We start from the raw sequence: 17,764 nt of genomic DNA, 5'->3' as shown, positions 1-17,764 counted from the left end.
AATGTTCTTTAGGGAAGTAAATCTGCCGCCCTTACCCAGTCTGGCCTATATCTGACTCCAGACACACAGCAATGTGGTTGACTCTTAACTGCCCCTGAAATGGCCGAGCAAACCACTCAGTTATACCGAACCGCTAGAAAGAAGTATTGTACTGTGGGGTCTCACCACCCTCTTCTCCAGGGCAGTTTGAGATGGGCAACAAATGCTGGCCTTACCAGCGACACTCACACATAAACATACTCTATCACACACACACACACACAGTCTGTCTGTCACACACACTCAAAATCAGTCTGTTGCACACACACACAAACATACTCAGTCTCACACACACACACACAGTCTGTCTGTCTGTCACACACACTCAAAATCAGTCTGTCGCACACACACACACACACAGTCTGTCTGTCACACACACACTCAAAATCAGTCTGTCGCACACACACACAAACAGACTCAGTCTCACACACACACACACAGTCTGTCTGTCTGTCACACACACTCAAAATCAGTCTGTCTGTCACACACACACAAACATACTCAGTCTCACACACACACAGTCTGTCTGTCTGTCACACACACATACACACAAACATACTCAGTCTCACACACACACTCACACACAGTGTCTGTCACACACACACACAGTCAAACATACTCAGTCTCACACACACACTCACTCACACACACACACAGTCTGTCTGTCACACACACAGTCTGTCTGTCACACACACACACACAGTCAAACATACTCAGTCTCACACACACACTCACTCACACACACACACAGTCTGTCTGTCACACACACTCAAAATCAGTCTATCACACACACACACACACACATACTCAGTCACACAACCTTACGCACAGCATCAAACTTTCACACACATGCCAACGCACATTCTACAATGAGTGCCTTCAGCGCACAAATTGATCTCAAGCTAAGAGATCTTCTTGACATGTGGAGACCAACGTTCCCTGTAATTTTTGGGGGACTGCGCAGCACATTGATAATACCACTGGGCTGGGCGGGATCTTCAGATCGCTGCATGGCATCGCAGCTTAAAGGGAACATTGGTGGTGACAGCATCTGTATCTCCAGTCTGCCCACACACCCAGTCACACTATCCCCGACCCACACACACCCAGTCACACTATCCCCGACCCACACACACCCAGTCACACTATCCCCGACCCACACACACCCAGTCACACTATCCCCGACCCACACACACCCAGTCACACTATCCCCGACCCACACACACCCAGTCACACTATCCCCGACCCACACACACCCAGTCACACTATCCCCGGCCCACACACACCCAGTCACACTATCCCCGGCCCACACACACCCAGTCACACTATCCCCGACCCACACACACCCAGTCACACTATCCCCAGCCCACACACACCCAGTCACACTATCCCCGGCCCACACACACCCAGTCACACTATCCCCGGCCCACACACACCCAGTCACACTATCCCCGGCCCACACACACCCAGTCACACTATCCCCGGCCCACACACACCCAGTCACACTATCCCCAGTCTGCCCACACACCCAGTCACACTATCCCCGGCCCACACACACCCAGTCACACTATCCCCGGCCCACACACACCCAGTCACACTATCCCCGACCCACACACACCCAGTCACACTATCCCCGGCCCAGCCCACACACACCTAGTCACACTATCCCCGGCCCACACACACCCAGTCACACTATCCCCGGCCCACACACACCCAGTCACACAATCCCCGGTCCGGCCCACACACATCCAGTCACACGACCCCCGGCCCACACACACCCAGTCACACGACCCCCGGCCCACACACACCCAGTCACACTATCCCCGGCCCACACACACCCAGTCACACTATCCCCGGCCCACACATACCCAGTCACACTATCCCCGGTCCGGCCCACACACACCCAGTCACACTATCCCCGGCCCACACACACCCAGTCACACTATCCCCGGCCCACACCCCAGTCCGTTACTCACGTGCAGGATGCCGGTGGACTGATTGAAGATTTTCACGTAAGGTTTCAGAATATCAAAGTGGAAGGCGGGAGTCAAGAGGCGGCGATGTCGAGCCCATCGCTCCCCTTTGCTGATCAGCAGGCCCTCACCTAGATGAGGAAGAGAAAAGGTCTGGATTCGGACTGTCAATGCCAGGGGTTATCAGCCCACAAAGTCCCATCGCGAGGTGGGGGGGGCTGCAGAGCACGCGGGCTTCAGTACAAGATTCCAAACTACCCCCCCGCCCCCCCCCACAACATGGTCAGCTCGTAACATTGGTCCTCGGGGTCCCAAAGGGTCAGTTTAAGGAGTACACTGTAACACTCACTTCTCAGCTCCAGGGCTCATTTCTGAAGGGATTGAAGTGAAAAGGAGGGAAGTTATGTTAAACCTGTATCGCACCTTGGTTAGACCACAGTTAGAGCACTGTGTACAGTTCTGGTCTCCATATTATAAAAAGGATATCGAGGCACTGGAGATGATGCAAAAACAATTGACTAGAATGATACCAGAACGGAGAGGTTATTCTTATCAGGAAAGATTCTCTGGAAAAGAGAAGGGCGAGGGGAGACCTAATAGAGGTCTTTAAGATTATGAAGGGGTGTGATCGGGTCGATGTAGAGAAGATGTGTGGGGGAGACCAGAACTAGGGGCCATCAATATCAGACAGTCACTTATAAACCCAATGGGGAATTCAGGAGAAACTTCTTTACCCTGAGAGAGGTAACATGGAACTCATTACCACAGGGAGTGGTTGAGGCAAATAGTATCGATGCATTTAAGGGGAGGCTGGATAAACTCATGAGGGAGAAAGGAATAGAAGGATATGGTGATGGGGTGCGATGAAGAGGGGTGGGAGGAGGCTCGTGTGGAGCATAAACACAAGCATGGACCTGTTGGGCCGAAAGGCCTGGTCCTGTGTTAGAGATTCGATGCAATCCAGCAAAGTAGTTTGGCCAGTTTGTAGAGAATTGTGAGCAGGGCTCAGACTGGTGACATTGTGATCTCATTAAAGGCCGCCGAGGGGGGCTTGAGAAGTGCATTCGATCAGACTTACTCGGAAACTTAGCCACCCCACCCCCCCAAACCACACCTTGTGACTGTCCCCCCTCCTCCCCCAAAACCGCACGTAGTGACAGCCTCCCCCCACCCCGCCCACCGACGCCCCCAGTCAGGGATGTCCCAGCGGGTTGCTCACGTTGCCCGTGGGGTTAGGACAAGGCACTCGCTGATGTCAACGCCATGACGTCATCGCGCTGAGAGGCGCCACCTGCTGGCGGGGCGAGAACATTGTCTGGACACAAGAGAAAGGCCAAACATGGCCGCTGCTTACCCAACCATGGTCGGAGGAACCCGTAAAACAGCTCGTCCTTCGGGGCAACCGGGGCTGAAACAGGAGGTGAAGCCCAGCTTTAGAAACTCAAAAACTCTAAAATAACTTCAGCTCGAAGGGAAGCTCCATCGCCAAGGAAATTAGGCACAAATTATACAAATTACAGACATAAAATGCTCATTATCTAAGGTGGGTGTAGTGTCAATCTGTGCTGGGCTGTAATTATCCCCTGAGTCTCACTGCCAGGTTTACCCGTAGTCACCACTTGCCCACCCCTGGTGCCCCATCAGGCACAGCCCAGTGCCTCCAGTCCGGAGAGGGCCGCAGTGTGGTGCAGACACACTGCGTGTTACAGCGATGCCAGGTCTGTGGATCCAAGGCAGGGACTCCAGTCTGAGCGGGTAGGCAAGGCCACAGGGGTCACTGTAACATGGCCTGTGGAATCCGATCAATGCACCAAGGAGGCATCACAGTGCAGAAAACGCAACACACAGGAACTGGGAGCCAAGGTTTGCAACCGGGTGCATCTCCTGACCCCAAGGGTGACTGGACACGGTCAGCATTGAGGGCTTCAGATCGCGAGCACTCACTAATGGTGTGAAACGTTCGACGGCTGAGCCCACACCAGTAGAGACAGGCCCGAGCAACGTCCTAAATCCACCCTCAGGCCTCACTCCAGTAACTCAGGCACCAATCGGGCAGCCTGGAGTAGCTTGCAGTTCCGTTCCTTCCAATATCGTCCAAGCACCACCCCCCCCTCGCCCCTCCCCTCAGGCTAGCCCAGAGAGGGAGGGACGGTGGGAGGAGTGAGTGGGGACCCTCAGGATGAATGTGGAGGTAGAGGCAACAATCCTGCTCCTTCTGACTCCACATTAACTCGAGCTGAAAACCTCACCCGGCAGAGTCCTCCAACGCTCCAGTGAAGGACCCCGGGGGCAGCCTGGTGCACCGCCTGAAAAACTAGTCGTAGCTCGATTAGTTTAAACAAACCTAGAAAACGGGTCCTGTAAAGGGCACAGGCACCTCCGTTGGTGTCAGGTCAAAACTCCCCCAACTGTAGCAAACAACAGGCTCCGGGCATTTTAACTCTCGGGCCTCATTTCAATCCCGCTGACAGGCCGCATGGGACCGGTGAAGATTCGAGATTCACCCACCGAGAACAGGACAGAGGATTCCAGGCTGCCCCCAGGGGACTTGCGATTGGTGGGGGGGGTGGGGAAGAGATCACGCTGGAGCATGGGAGGGTGCTGCTTAAGGTTTTCTTGTGGGCCCCACGATAAGCAGTATAATAATAAATCATGGAACAAAGGAAAGCAAGACAAGGAGAGAGCACGGAAGTGAAGATCAAGCCGAGGAACTCTGCCTCAACCCGCTCACATTGTAAACTGGCAGGCTATTTACCGTGATGTTGATCATCTGCCAATATGTTAACCCTTAATGCGCCATAAAACCCAGGAGAGGCAAGAGTTCGGGGCCCAGAAGAGGCGAGGGCCCAGGGGCAGCACGGGTCAGCCCACACTGTGATAAGTGTGCGCACTAGGTCCGTGCAGCAGAGCAGGTCTCCAGTTGTCTTGGCTAACCCTTGCCACTGGACCAAGACCTGGCTCTGTCAAGCCCGTGTGGTGGCTGGTGTGCAACAGCCACCCCACGTTAAAAAAATCCACGCACAGCCATCTTCCACCCTTCAACATGTAGTTCAGGACCTGGAATATTTGGTCCTTCATTGAAACACCCATGAGCTCATTCCTTTTTGGCGTGGAAGCAAGTCATCCTCGATACGAGGGACTGCCTATGATGATGATAAAGTCCTAGTTCAATCAGAAGCTAAATACTGTTTTTGTATCTGGGGAACTCTTCTAAAATCAGCCACAGTCCGATAAAGGATACAGGAGAAAGATTGTTGTCTGGTCAACGGTCACCTCATCTCTCGGTGCCAAGCCTCTCCCTCCATCAGACCCTCGCTCGATTTTATTGCAATCTCCTAAGCTGCGATGTGCCTGTCCTCCTCACCCTTCCTCACTTTGTTGAAATGAAGACCGATTTCCCCATCGCACAAAGGTAATCCATTCTTTCCAAAGGCCTCAAAACTACGGCCTTTGAAGACAGGCTCCTCCTGTAGAACTGACGGTTCCTAAAGCGCAAGACTTTTTCTGGTATCTGATCCCTTCAACGCATCGCAGGAGATATCTAGCACATCAGGCAGTCCACAGCGCACGCTGCAATGGGGAAGGGGCAACGACAATGTTCAGTGCAAGGGAGAATGCCCCACCTTCTCAGTGTGTGTACAGAGAGTGTCCCACCTTCTCAGTGTGTGTACAGAGAGTGTCCCACCTTCTCAGTGTGTGTACAGAGAGTGTCCCACCTTCTCAGTGTGTGTACAGAGAGTGTCCCACCTTCTCAGTGTGTGTACAGAGAGTGTCCCACCTTCTCAGTGTGTGTACAGAGAGTGTCCCACCTTCTCAGTGTGTGTACAGAGAGTGTCCCACCTTCTCAGTGTGTGTACAGAGAGTGTCCCACCTTCTCAGTGTACAGAGAGTGTCCCACCTTCTCAGTGTACAGAGAGTGTCCCACCTCCTCAGTGTGCGTACAGTAGATAACCTGTCCCAGATCCTCTATTGTTTACATCAGAATCTTTGGCCTGGGAAGGTTGAGGAAAGGGTAAATTTAAAAGCAGCGAGAAATGTCAAGGCTCTGGAGCAGAGCAGAGTTTTGGGTAAAGATAAGCAGAGTGGGGTCAGAAAGGGAGAGAGAAAGTAACAAAGGTAATAAGGCATTACTGACTACGGTGACATCAGGGAAAAATAGAAAAAAGCCAAAGCTAAGGTCATTATATCTGAATGCGCAAAGTATTCGCAACAAAATAGATGAATTAATAGCGGAGATAGAAATGAATAGATTTGATCTAATAGCCATAATGGAGACGTGGTTGCAAAGTGACCAAGGTTGGGAACTAAATATTCCAGGATACTTAACTTTTAGAAGAATACATAATTTACAACAAACAAGGAATAAAAACCCCACAGGAAAAGTGGTCCAACCGTGGCTAACAAGGGAAGTTAAAGTATTAGATCAAAGGAAGAGGCTTATAATGTTGCCTAAAAAAGCAGTAAGCCTGAGGTTTGGGAGGATTTTAGAATTCAGCAAAGGAGGACCAAGAAATTGATAAAGAATGGGAAAATAGAGTGAGAGTAAACTAGCGAGAGGCATAAAAACAGACAGTAAAAGCTTCTATAGGTATGGAAAAAGGAAAAGATTAGCAAAAGTAAATGTGGGTCCCCTACAGGCTGAGACAGGAGAAATTATAATGGGGAATAAGGAATTGGCAGAGAAATTAAATGTTGGTGTTTACGAAAGAAGACACGAAAAACCTACCGGAAATAGTGGAGTACCAAGTGTCTAGCGGGAATGAGGAACTGAAAGAAATTAGTATTAGTAAAAAATAGAACTGGAGAAATTAATGGGACTGAAAACCGATAAATTCCCTGGCCTACATCCTAGGGTTTTGAAAGAGGTGGCTATACAGAGAGAGACAGAGAGAGAGAGAGAGAGAGAGAGAGAGAGAGTATGCATTGGTTGTCATCTTCCAAAATTCCATAGATTGTAGAACGGTTCCCGCAGATTGGAAGGTCGCTAATGTAACCCCGCTATTTAAGGAGGGAGAGAGAAAACGGGGAACTACAGACCAGTTAGCCTGATATCAGTAGTAGGGAAAATGCTAGAATCTATTATTAAGGGCACTGAGAAAATAATAATAGGATTGGGCAGAGTCAACATGTATTTCTGAAAGGGAAATCATGTTTGACAAAACTATTCAGAGTTTTTTGAGGTTGTAACGAGCAGGATAAGGGAGGAGGGTGGATGTGGTGAATTTGGATTTTTCAGAAGGCATTCAATAAGATGCCACACAAAAGGTTTTTGAACAAAATTAGGGTTCATGGGATTGGGGGTAATATACTAGCATGGATTGAGGATTGGTTAATGGACAGAAAACAGAGAGTAGGAATAAACAGGTTACTTTCAGGTTGGCAGGCTGTAACTGGTGGGGTGCCGCAAGGATTGGTGCTTGGGCCCCAGCTATTCACAATCTATATCAATGATTTGGACAAAGGGATCAAATGTAATATATCCAATTTTGCCGACGATACAAAGCTAGGTGGGAATGTAAGTTGAGGAGGATGAGGAAGAGACTTCAAGGGGATATAGACAGGCTAATTGAGTGGGCAAGAACATGGCAAATGGAATATAATGTGGAGAAATGTGAAGTTATCCACTTGGTATGTTGGCCTTTATTATCAAAGGATTTGAATATAAGAGTAAAGACGTCTTACTGCAATTATATAGGGCCCTGGTGAGACTGCACCTGGAGTATTGTAGACAGTTTTGATCTCCTTAGCTAAGGAAGGATATACTTGCCATAGAGGGAGTGCAATGAAGGTTCACCAGACTGATTCCTGGGATGGGGGGATTGTCCTATGAGGAGAGATTGAGTAGACTAGGCCTATATTCTCTAGAGTTTAGAAGAATGAGAGGTGATCTCATTGAAACAGACAAAATTCATGCGGGGCTTGACAGGGTAGATGCAGGGAGGATGTTTCCTCTGGCTGGGGAGTCTAGAACCAGGGGTCACAGTCTCAGAATAAAGGGTTGGCCATTTAGGACTGAGATGAGGAGAAATTTCTTCACTCAGAGGGTGGTAAATCTTTGGATTTCTCTGCTCCAGAGGGCTATGGAGGCTCAGTCTTCGAGTATATTCAAGACAGAGATCAATAGATTTTGGGATATTAGAAGAATCAAGGGATATGGGGATAGTGCAGGAAAGTGGAGTTGAGGTAGAAGATCAGCCCTTTCTTATTGAATAGTGGAGCAGGCTCGATGGGCCGAATGGCCAACTCCAACTCCTATTTCTTCTGTTCTTATGTTGCAGAGGAACAGAATGTACCAAAGGGACACGGCAGAGAGGGGAGCTGGAGAGTGAGGTGTTACAGAACAACTTGGGATTAGTAAGTGAAGTTCAGAGTGGAGGAATCGGATGCTGGTCGTTGTAAGGTGATCTGATAGCACAATCTCAGCTGCAGTGGTAGTCCCGCGATCCCTAACCGGGATGTGATTGCGGGATGGACCAGCCCGCAATCGCTACGGATTAACACTTACAGGGAAGAGCTGGTTAGGTACCGGGATTGAGTCAGTGCAAGATGGTGGGTCATGAGCTGCTGGGACCATCAGGCCTAGAGTGGGGACTGGGAAAGTAGGGAGGGATTTGGGGGGCTGGGTAGACCTTTCTGGCGTGGAGGCAGTGCATCCCTCAGGAGAAATGTCCCTCAGGAGATTAAATGGCTGGGAGAGAGCTAGGTACAGGCGCGGCAGCGTAGTGGTTATGTTACTGGGCCTATAATCCAGAGGCCTGGACTAATGATCCAGAGACACGAGTTCAAATCCCACCATGGCAGCTGGGGAATTCAAATTCTAGTTCATTAAATAACTTTGGAATAAAAAGCTAGAATCAGTAATGGTGATCATGGAACTAGCGGATTATCGTAAAACTACTCAGTTGTATAAGGCGGCTCACCACCACCTTTGAGGACAATTAGGGATGGGCAATAAATGCTGGCCTTGCCAGTGACGCCCACATCCCATGAATGAATATATTTAGAAGACTGTTGGTGCTTCAGAGGGAATGGGGTCGAGATGCAAATGATTTGCTCATTGCCTGCTTCCCCAGGATCTTAATTTTCGACGGACAAGAGAGCCGAGATTCTGCCACCGCTGTGATTTAACCCTGGCGCGAACCACTGTAAAACTATCTGGAATAACAGTAGCATGCGGAGATAATGTCGCTCGTGAACCCTGCATCAGGGGCCTTGCTTGTACGCTCAAGGCCAACAGCAGTGTGTAGGCCACGAGCGCTGGACAGGTCAGTTGCTTCTGAACCCAGAGAATATGGAGACAGGACAGGTGCGACAATGTCACAAAGGCAAGCAGCATTTCTATAAACCTGCACTCAGAGAATGAGAGAGCACACAAGGCCACTCGGCCCATCGAGCCGGTGACAGTTGCACTCTGGGACTTCCGACATTCATGCTCAATAAACATCCGCCCCAGATCCCGTGTTCAAAGGGGAAAACATTCCTCTTTTCCCTCAGTCTCAGGCACACTCCACTAAACCAAAGGGAAAACGGGGCTCCACTTTGCATTTGTTAAACATTAAACCACTCGTACCAACGAGGGAAGCTTGCACTTGATCATTCGACCCTTGCGGAAAGTTAAAAACATTTATGAACGGGAGCAAGAGTCCAATTTGCTCTATCCACAGGAGGTGGTTTCACCGCACAGTCTGGGGCCTTTATTGCAGATTCACGTGCTTCATCCAATCGCGGTCGGATTTGGTTCTGTGAACTGTGACCTTTGACCCAAGGGCTCGGCAGCGCGTTAGCCATCCGTCAGGAGCAGGTTTGCCCGCGGCAGGTGCAGGGGAGGGACTCTCGATCTCACTGTGTACGGGGGGTAAAGGGTCAGACACTCCCCGAGAGGGGAAGGAAAGCCATCGGAGGGAAGGTGAATAGTCCCAGACACCCTAAAAGTGGTCACCTCAGGAATGGCATTGCCAGAGATCTGGGGGCAGATTGCCCACCCCCCTAGGCTGGGTGGAGGAAGGATCCAAAACAAGGGAAGATAAATAATCCGTGCATCAAGGAGCTACTGAAATAGTGAGCAACATCTGGGCTCAGTGGGCAGCACCCTCACCTCGGAGTCAGAAGGTTGTGGGTTTAAGTGAACACAAAAATCCAGGCGGTCACTCCAGTGCAGTGCTGAGGGAGCGCCCCACTGTCATAGGCCCTGTCTGCTCTCAGGTGGACATAAAAACACTTGCATTTATATAGCCCCTTTCATGACCACAGAACGTCTCAAAGCACTTTACAGCCAATGAAGTAGTTTGAGAGTGTAGTTACTGTTGTAATGTGGGAAACACAGCAGAGAATTTGCGCACAGCAAGCTCCCACAAACAGCAAAAGGTCCCATGGCACTATTTCAAAGAAGAGCAGGGGAATCCTGGCCAATATTTATCCCTCAATCATGGTCACAGAAACAGTTTCTCCAGCCATTATCTCATTGCTGAGTGTGGAAGCTTGCTGTGTGCAAATTGGCTGCCGCGATTCCCACATTACAACAGTGACTACACTCCAAAAGTACTTAATTGGCTGTAAAGCGCTTTGAGACGTCTGGTAACCGTGAAAGGCGCTATATAAATCCAAGTCTTTTCTTTTCATCTTCGACTCAAGACAGGTGCTGCCCGAGGAACTCCCACCCCTCGTCGCGTCTCAGTCCAGGTTTGCTGCACGGCTACAAAGTAGTTGCTTTTATTGTGAATAGTTCGTTGCATTTTACAAAGTTTCAGTGCATCAGTAAGGTCAGGTTTAGTAATAAGTTGAGGTTCAGTAATAAGTTACCAACTGGCTCTCAGTGGAGCAAGCGCTATTAAAGAGCAGAACTTGGTGCTATTGTCAAAGAACAACACAGCACAGGAGGACGCCATTCGGCCCATTGTGCCTGTGCCAGCTCTGTGAGAGAGTGATCCAATTAGTCCCACTGCCCCGCTCTTTCCCCATAGCCCTGCCAATTTCTCCTTTCCAAGTATTTTCACATTTCTCTTTTGAAAGGGAGAAGATAGTGATTTCACTTGCTCAGACAGAAATAACAGTACCAAGACTTGACCTCAATGACACTGAAGATATGTTTAAGTTAAACCAGAAGTTGGAATCTGCTCATGGATTGCTCAGTGCCGAGTCTCCTCTACCTGATATCAGAAGGACACATTTGATGTAGGTTGGATGGAAGAGTCTCACTATAGGGTAGATGGGTCCAAACCATGTGACTGAGCAGTACACATAGCGTTTGACGATTTCATTAACCAGGTTCAGCCCCTCCTCTGTGCTACGAATCTAATGGAACAAGAGCCAGGTAGAAGCAAGAAACAAAAAGGAGAAATTAAACCAGAGAATCACAGGAAATCTCATTAAATCCACAATCACGGTTGAACCCAGAGAGGACTGATTTATGCAGAGTGCAATGGACAGGCAGTGAAGCTGGTGCACACTCAGTGTTCAATCAATCTTAGAAACTCAAAGGCAGTTTGATTTGAAGTGTCAGAGCAAGATCGGGGCAGCTCAGACACATGGCATCTGGGAAATGTGCTGAAACACTCCAGGAAGCAATAGGAAGTGGAGATTAGCATAAACAGAACACCAAGCCAAGAATTTGAGGACAAACGTCTGTTCTATGGAATTTTGGAACAACCGATGGAAACATTCATTTAGTAATAAATTCAAGACAGAAAATCTGAAAGGATTAGTCAAAAAACCAAAGTGATCATTGAAAAAGGTAGCCCAGATTCAGATAGATGGGCCCGGGTCGGGGGAAGGCTGGCAGGGGGGGGGGGGGGGAGAAGGGAAAGAGACTCTGTCCGCATCTCGGGAGGGGGGCCTCTGCTCATAACTGAGTGAATAGGGAACAAATTGTCACAGGAGTGATTGAGGCAGGGAACGTTGCGTCTTTTAAAGGGAAAATGGGTAAATATTTGATGCAGCGGAAAATATAGGGGAGACCGGGGTAGTGGGATTAGTTTGGGGATTGGTACAGGGCTTTGGGGAGAGAGCCGGGCAGTGGGATTAATACAGGGCTATGGGGAGAGAGCGGAGCAGTGGGATTATAAGAACATAAGAATTAGGAACAGGAGTAGGCCATCTAGCCCCTCGAGCCTGCTCCGCCATTCAAAAAGATCATGGCTGATCTGGCAGTGGACTCAGCTCCACTTACCCGCCCGCTCCCCATAACCCTTAATTCCCTTTTTGGTTAAAAATCTATCTATCTGTGATTTGAATACATTCAATGAGCTAGCCTCAACTGCTTCCTTGGGCAGAGAATTCCACAGATTCACAAAGCTCTGGGAGAAGAAATTCCTTCTCAACTCTGTTTTAAATTGGCTCCCCCGTATTTTGAGGCTGTGCCCCCTAGTTCTAGTCTCCCCAACCAGTGGAAACAATCTCTCTGCCTCCATCTTGTCTATCCCTTTCATTATTTTAAATGTTTCTATAAGATCACCCCTCATCCTTCTGAACTCCAACGAGTAAAGACCCAGTCTACTCAATCCATCATCATAAGGTAACCCCCTCATCTCCGGAATCAGCCTAGTGAATAATCTCTGTACCCCTTCCAAAGCTAGTATATGCTTCCTTAAGTAAGGTGACCAAAACTGTACGCAGTACTCCAGGTGCGGCCTCACTAATACCCTGTACAGTTGTAGCAGGACCTCCCTGCTTTTGTACTCCATCCCTCTCGCAATGAAGGCCAACATTCCATTCGCCTTCCTGATTACCTGCTGCACCTGCAAACTAACTTTTTGGGATTCATGCACAAGGACCCCCAGGTCCCTCTGCACTGCAGCATGTTGTAATTTCTCCCCATTCAAATAATATTCCCTTTTACTGTTTTTTTTGCCCAAGGTGGATGACCTCACATTTTCCGACATTGTATTCCATCTGCCAAACCTTAGCCCATTCACTTAACCTATCTAAATCTCTTTGCAGCCTCTCTGTGTCCTCTACACAACCCGCTTTCCCACTAATCTTTGTGTCATCTGCAAATTTTGTTCCACTACACTCTGTCCCCTCTTCCAGGTCATCTATGTATATTGTAAACAGTTGTGGTCCCAGCACCGATCCCTGTGGCACACCACTAACCACCGATTTCCAACCCGAAAAGGACCCATTTATCCCGACTCTCTGCTTTCTGTTAGCCAGCCAATTCTCGATCCATGCTAATACATTTCCTCTGACTCAGTGTACCTTTATCTTCTGCAGTAGCTTTTTGTGTGGCACCTTATCGAATGCCTTTTGGAAATCTAAATACACCACATCCATCGGTACACCTCTAACCACCATGCTCGTTATATCCTCAAAGAATTCCAGTAAATTATCTGAACATGATTTCCCCTTCATGAATCCATGTTGCGTCTGCCTGATTGCACTATTCCTATCTAGATGTCCTGCTTTTTCTTCCTTAAATGATAGCTTCAAGCATTTTCCCCGACTGCCCCTCTCTCTCCCCATAGCCCTGTACCAATCCCCAAACTAATCCTACTGCCCCGCTCTCTCCCCATAGCCTTGTATCAATCCCAGACTAATCCCACTGCCCAGCTCTGTCCCCATAGCTCTGTATCAATCCCAGACTAATCCCACTGCCCCGCTTTCTCCTCATAACCCTGTACCAATCCCCAAACTAATCCCCCATTAGTTTGGGGATTGATATAGAGCTATGGGGACAGAGCAGGGCATTGGGATTAGTCTGGGATTGATACAGGGCTGTGGGGAGAGAGCGTGGCAGTGGGATTAGCTTTTAGATTAGTGGAGCAAAGAGATAGCACAGACATGATGGGCCGAACGGCTGCTTTTTGTGCCACAAATTTAAATGGTTCGAAAACAAATATGTGATGGTGCGTGATTCTAAAGGTTGACGATTTGTACAACATTCACAACCCTCAGCTTGTTCTGTACAAACAGAAAGTATGTGAGATCCTGTGTGAACTGATATTTTGGTTCTAGGTGTGAACCTTACTCTGGAGAGCGGGTCATGCTGAGTCCACTGGTGGGTACTGCTGTCCATGGTGCCCGGGCACAACATAGAAACGCAGAAATATAGAAATCTACAGCACAGAAGGAGGCCATTTCAGCCCATCGTGTCCATGCCGGCCGACAAAGAGCCACACAGCCCTTGGTCAGCAGCCCTAAAGTATACATATAACCCTATGAACAATGACGGAAAGGCAAAGAGCGCTTAGCCCAACCAATCCGCCTCACACAACTTCGACACCCCTTATACTAAAACATTCTACACTTCACCCTAACCGGAGCCATGTGACCTCCCGGGAAAGGCAAAAAACCAGATAAAAACCCAGGCCATTTGGGGAAAAAATTCTGGGAAAATTTCTCTCCGATCTATCCAAGCGATCAAAACTACTACAGGAGATCACCCGGCTGTATTCGATTCCCTGCAGTACTTACCATTGTATGTCCATCGGCCAACAAGAGATTATCCAGTCTAATCCCAATTCCCAGCTCCCGGTCTGTAAACCTGCAGGTTACTGCACTTCAAGTGCCCATGCAAGCACTTTTTAAATGTGGTGAGGGTTTCTGCCTCTACCACCTATCCAGGCAGTGAGTTCCAGATCCCCACAACCCTCTGCGTGAAGAAGCCTCCCCTCAAATCCCCTCTGAACCTTCCACCAACCACCTTAAACCTATGTCCCCTCGTAATTGACCCCTCCATCAAGGGAAATAGACCCCTGCTATCCACTCTATCCAGGCCCCTCAAAATGTTATACACCTCAGTGAGGTCTCCTCTCAGCCTCCTCTGTTCCTCATCCAATCTGTCCTCCTAGCTAAGATTCTCCATTCCAGGCATCATCCGAGTAAATCTCCTCTGCACCCTCTCCAGTGCAATCACGTTCTTCCTATAATACGGCAACCAGAACTGCCGCAGTATTCCAGCTGTGGCCTAACCAGAGTATTATACAATTTAAGCATAACCTCCCTACTCTTGTATTCTATGCCACGGCCAATAAAGGCAAGCATTCCTTATCCACCTGGCCTGCTACTTTCAGGGTTCTGTGGACAAGCACTCCTAGGTCCCTTTGTTCATTTACACTTCTAAGTGTCCAACCATTTTAATATGTATACTCTTTCCTTATTAATCCTCCCCAAGTGTATTACCTCACACTTCTCCGAATTAAATTCTATTTGCCACTGCTCTGCCCACCTAACCAGTAGATTGATATCCTTCTGCAGTCCGTGACTTTCCTCTTCATTATCAACCACACCGCCAATTTTAGTGTCATCTGCAAACTTCTTAATCATATTCCCAATATTCAAATCTAGATCATTGATGTATACCACAAAAAGTAAGGGACCCAGTACTGAGCCCTGCGGAACCCCACTGGAAACATCCTTCCAGTCACAAAAACATCCATCAACCCTTTGTTTCTTACCTCTGAGCCAATTTGGATCCAACTTGTCACTTTGCCCTGGATCCCATGGGCTTTAACCTTCGTGACCAGTCTGCCATGTGGGACCTTATCAAAACCTTTGCTAAAGTCCATATACACTACATCGTATGCACTACCCTCATCGACCCTCCTGCTTACCTCCTAGAAAAATTCAATCAGGTTAGTCAAACAAGATCTTCCCTTAACAAATCCGTGCTGACTGTCCCCAATTAATGCTTGCCTTTCTAAATGTAGATTTATCCTGACCTTCAGAATTTTTGCCCACCACTGAGGTTAGGCTGACAGTTCCTTTCTCCCTTCTTAAACAAGGGTACCACATTAGCAGTCCTCCAATCCTCCAGCACCATGCCCAGATCCAAAGAGGACTGGAAAATGATGTTCAAGGTCGCTGCTATTTCCTCTTTTACTTCGCTCAACAGCCTGGGATACATTTCATCCGGGCCTGGGGACTTATCCACTTACAAAGCTGCTAAACCCCTTAATACTTCCTCTCTCACTCTGTTTATTTCATCCAGAATTTCACACTCCTCCTCGATAGCAGTATATGCATCGCCCCTTTCCTTTGTGAAAACAGACTGAAAGTATTAATTGAGAACCATACCCACATCTTCCACCTCCACACAAAGATTACCCACACGGTCTCTAATAGGCCCTACCCTTTCTTTAGTTATCCTCTTGCTCTTAATATATTTACAGAACATCTTTAGGTTTTCCTTGATTTTACTAGCCAAGAATTTTTCATGCTCTCTCTCAGCATTCCGAATATCCTTTTTAATTTCACCTCTGAACTTTCTATAGTTAGATTGGTTTGGCTAAAGCCAGCTGGTTTCTGTGCTGCATGAAACCAGGGAGACTAAAAATCAGTTTAGGCCCATTACCAGCCGCAGAGTCGATGGTGACTGGGAGCGCGGCAGGAACTGTAGGCCCCAGGCTCGCCCGAAATTGGGCTGCGGGCCTAGTCAGCATGTTACCGCGACTAGGCCTCCTGGTGTGATCAGGTGCAGTTTGGGCCGACTCCCTCGCATTGTACAAATGGGAAATGAAGGAGCGCTCCAGGGAGTGGGAATTATACAGAAAGCAATCAACCCCTCTCCGCCCCCTCCCCTGCCCTCCACCACCACTCCCACACTCCCCACCCCCCACCCCCACCACCTCCACTCTCCTCTCATCCCCCCATCCTCTCTCTCTCCTTCCCCCTCTCTCTCCTTCCCCCTCTCTCTCTCTCTCTCTCTCTCCTTCCCCCATCCCTCCCTCTCTCTCCTCCCCCCATCCCTCTCCTCCCCCCATCCCTCCCTCTCTCTCTCTCCTCCCCCCATCCCTCCCTCTCTCTCTCTCCTCCCCCCCATCCCTCCCGCTCTCTCCTCCCCCATCCCTCCCTCTCTCTCCTCCCCCCATCCCTCCCTCTCTCTCTCCTCCCCCCATCCCTCCCTCTCTCTCTCTCCTCCCCCCATCCCTCCCTCCCTCTCCTCCCCCCATCCTCCCTCCCTCCCCTCCCCTCCCCCCATCCCTCCCTCCCTCCCCTCCCCCCATCCCTCCCTCTCCTCCCCCCATCTCCTCCCCCCATCCCTCTCCTCCCCCCTCTCTCTCTCTCCTCACCCCCTCTCTCTCTCTCTCTCTCCTCCTCCCCCATCCCTCCCTCCCTCCCTCTCCTCCCCCCTCTCTCTCTCTCTCCTCCCCATCCCTCCCTCTCCTTCCCCCCCATTTCCCCTCTCTCTCTCTCTTCCCCCCCTATCCTTCCCTCTCTCTCCTTCCCCCTCTATCCTCCCCTTCCCCCCATCTTGTCCCCACCCCTAACCCTCCACTCCACTCCACTCCCTTCTGTCTCGCTCCACCCCACAATTCCCCTCCACTCACCACTCCCTTCCCGTCCCCAGGCTGCTTCCTGTCACGATATCTTGTGGTCAGATTTTAGAAGCCTGGAGCAGTGGCCCATCCTCCAGACCCGAGGGGGGAGCAGAGGGCCCAGGGTGTGGGCCCCGAGGGGGGAAGCAGAGGGCCCAGGGCGTGGGCCCCGAGGGGGGCAGCAGAGGGCCTAGGACGTGGGCCCCCGAGGGAGGAGCAGAGGGCCCAGGCGTGGGCCCCCAAGGGGGGGAGCAGAGGGCCCAGGACGTGGGCCCCGAGGGGGGGGAGCAGAGGGCCCAGGACGTGGGCCCCAAGGGGGGGGAGCAGAGGGCCCAGGACGTGGGCCCCGAGGGGGGGGAGCAGAGGGCCCCAGGACGTGGGCCCCGAGGTGGGATGCAAAGGCAAGTCAACCCTATAATAAAGTATTTAAAAGTTCCAAGCATTTCCAATAACAAAAAGTCACGAAAGATATTTCCAAAATATGTTTGGAACTTTGCCTCC

The 17,764-nt window shown here is 49.8% G+C and overlaps 1 protein-coding gene across 4 annotated transcripts in view; it reads right to left on the bottom strand.

The window, feature by feature from the left end:
* Positions 1 to 17,764, bottom strand: part of LOC139237997 (ultra-long-chain fatty acid omega-hydroxylase-like) — a 64,042-nt gene that overhangs the window by 26,983 nt on the left and 19,295 nt on the right. For 3 of the 4 annotated variants that reach the window (XM_070867385.1, XM_070867382.1, XM_070867386.1), the window contains 2 exons: positions 3,367 to 3,420; positions 2,016 to 2,143 (listed from right to left, as the gene is read on the bottom strand). In XM_070867385.1, the coding sequence (XP_070723486.1) occupies positions 2,016 to 2,143; positions 3,367 to 3,420 (182 nt within the window). Of the gene's footprint in view, positions 1 to 2,015; positions 2,144 to 3,366; positions 3,421 to 11,158; positions 11,304 to 17,764 lie in introns of all 4 variants that reach the window. The other variant, XM_070867383.1, reaches the window with a different exon arrangement.

The sequence above is a fragment of the Pristiophorus japonicus genome, chromosome 24, assembly GCF_044704955.1.
Source record: "Pristiophorus japonicus isolate sPriJap1 chromosome 24, sPriJap1.hap1, whole genome shotgun sequence".
NCBI classification, from domain to species: Eukaryota; Metazoa; Chordata; class Chondrichthyes; family Pristiophoridae; genus Pristiophorus; species Pristiophorus japonicus.
The sequence above is the reverse complement of the archived record's forward strand: the minus strand, read 5'-3'. Positions and strand labels throughout refer to the sequence as shown.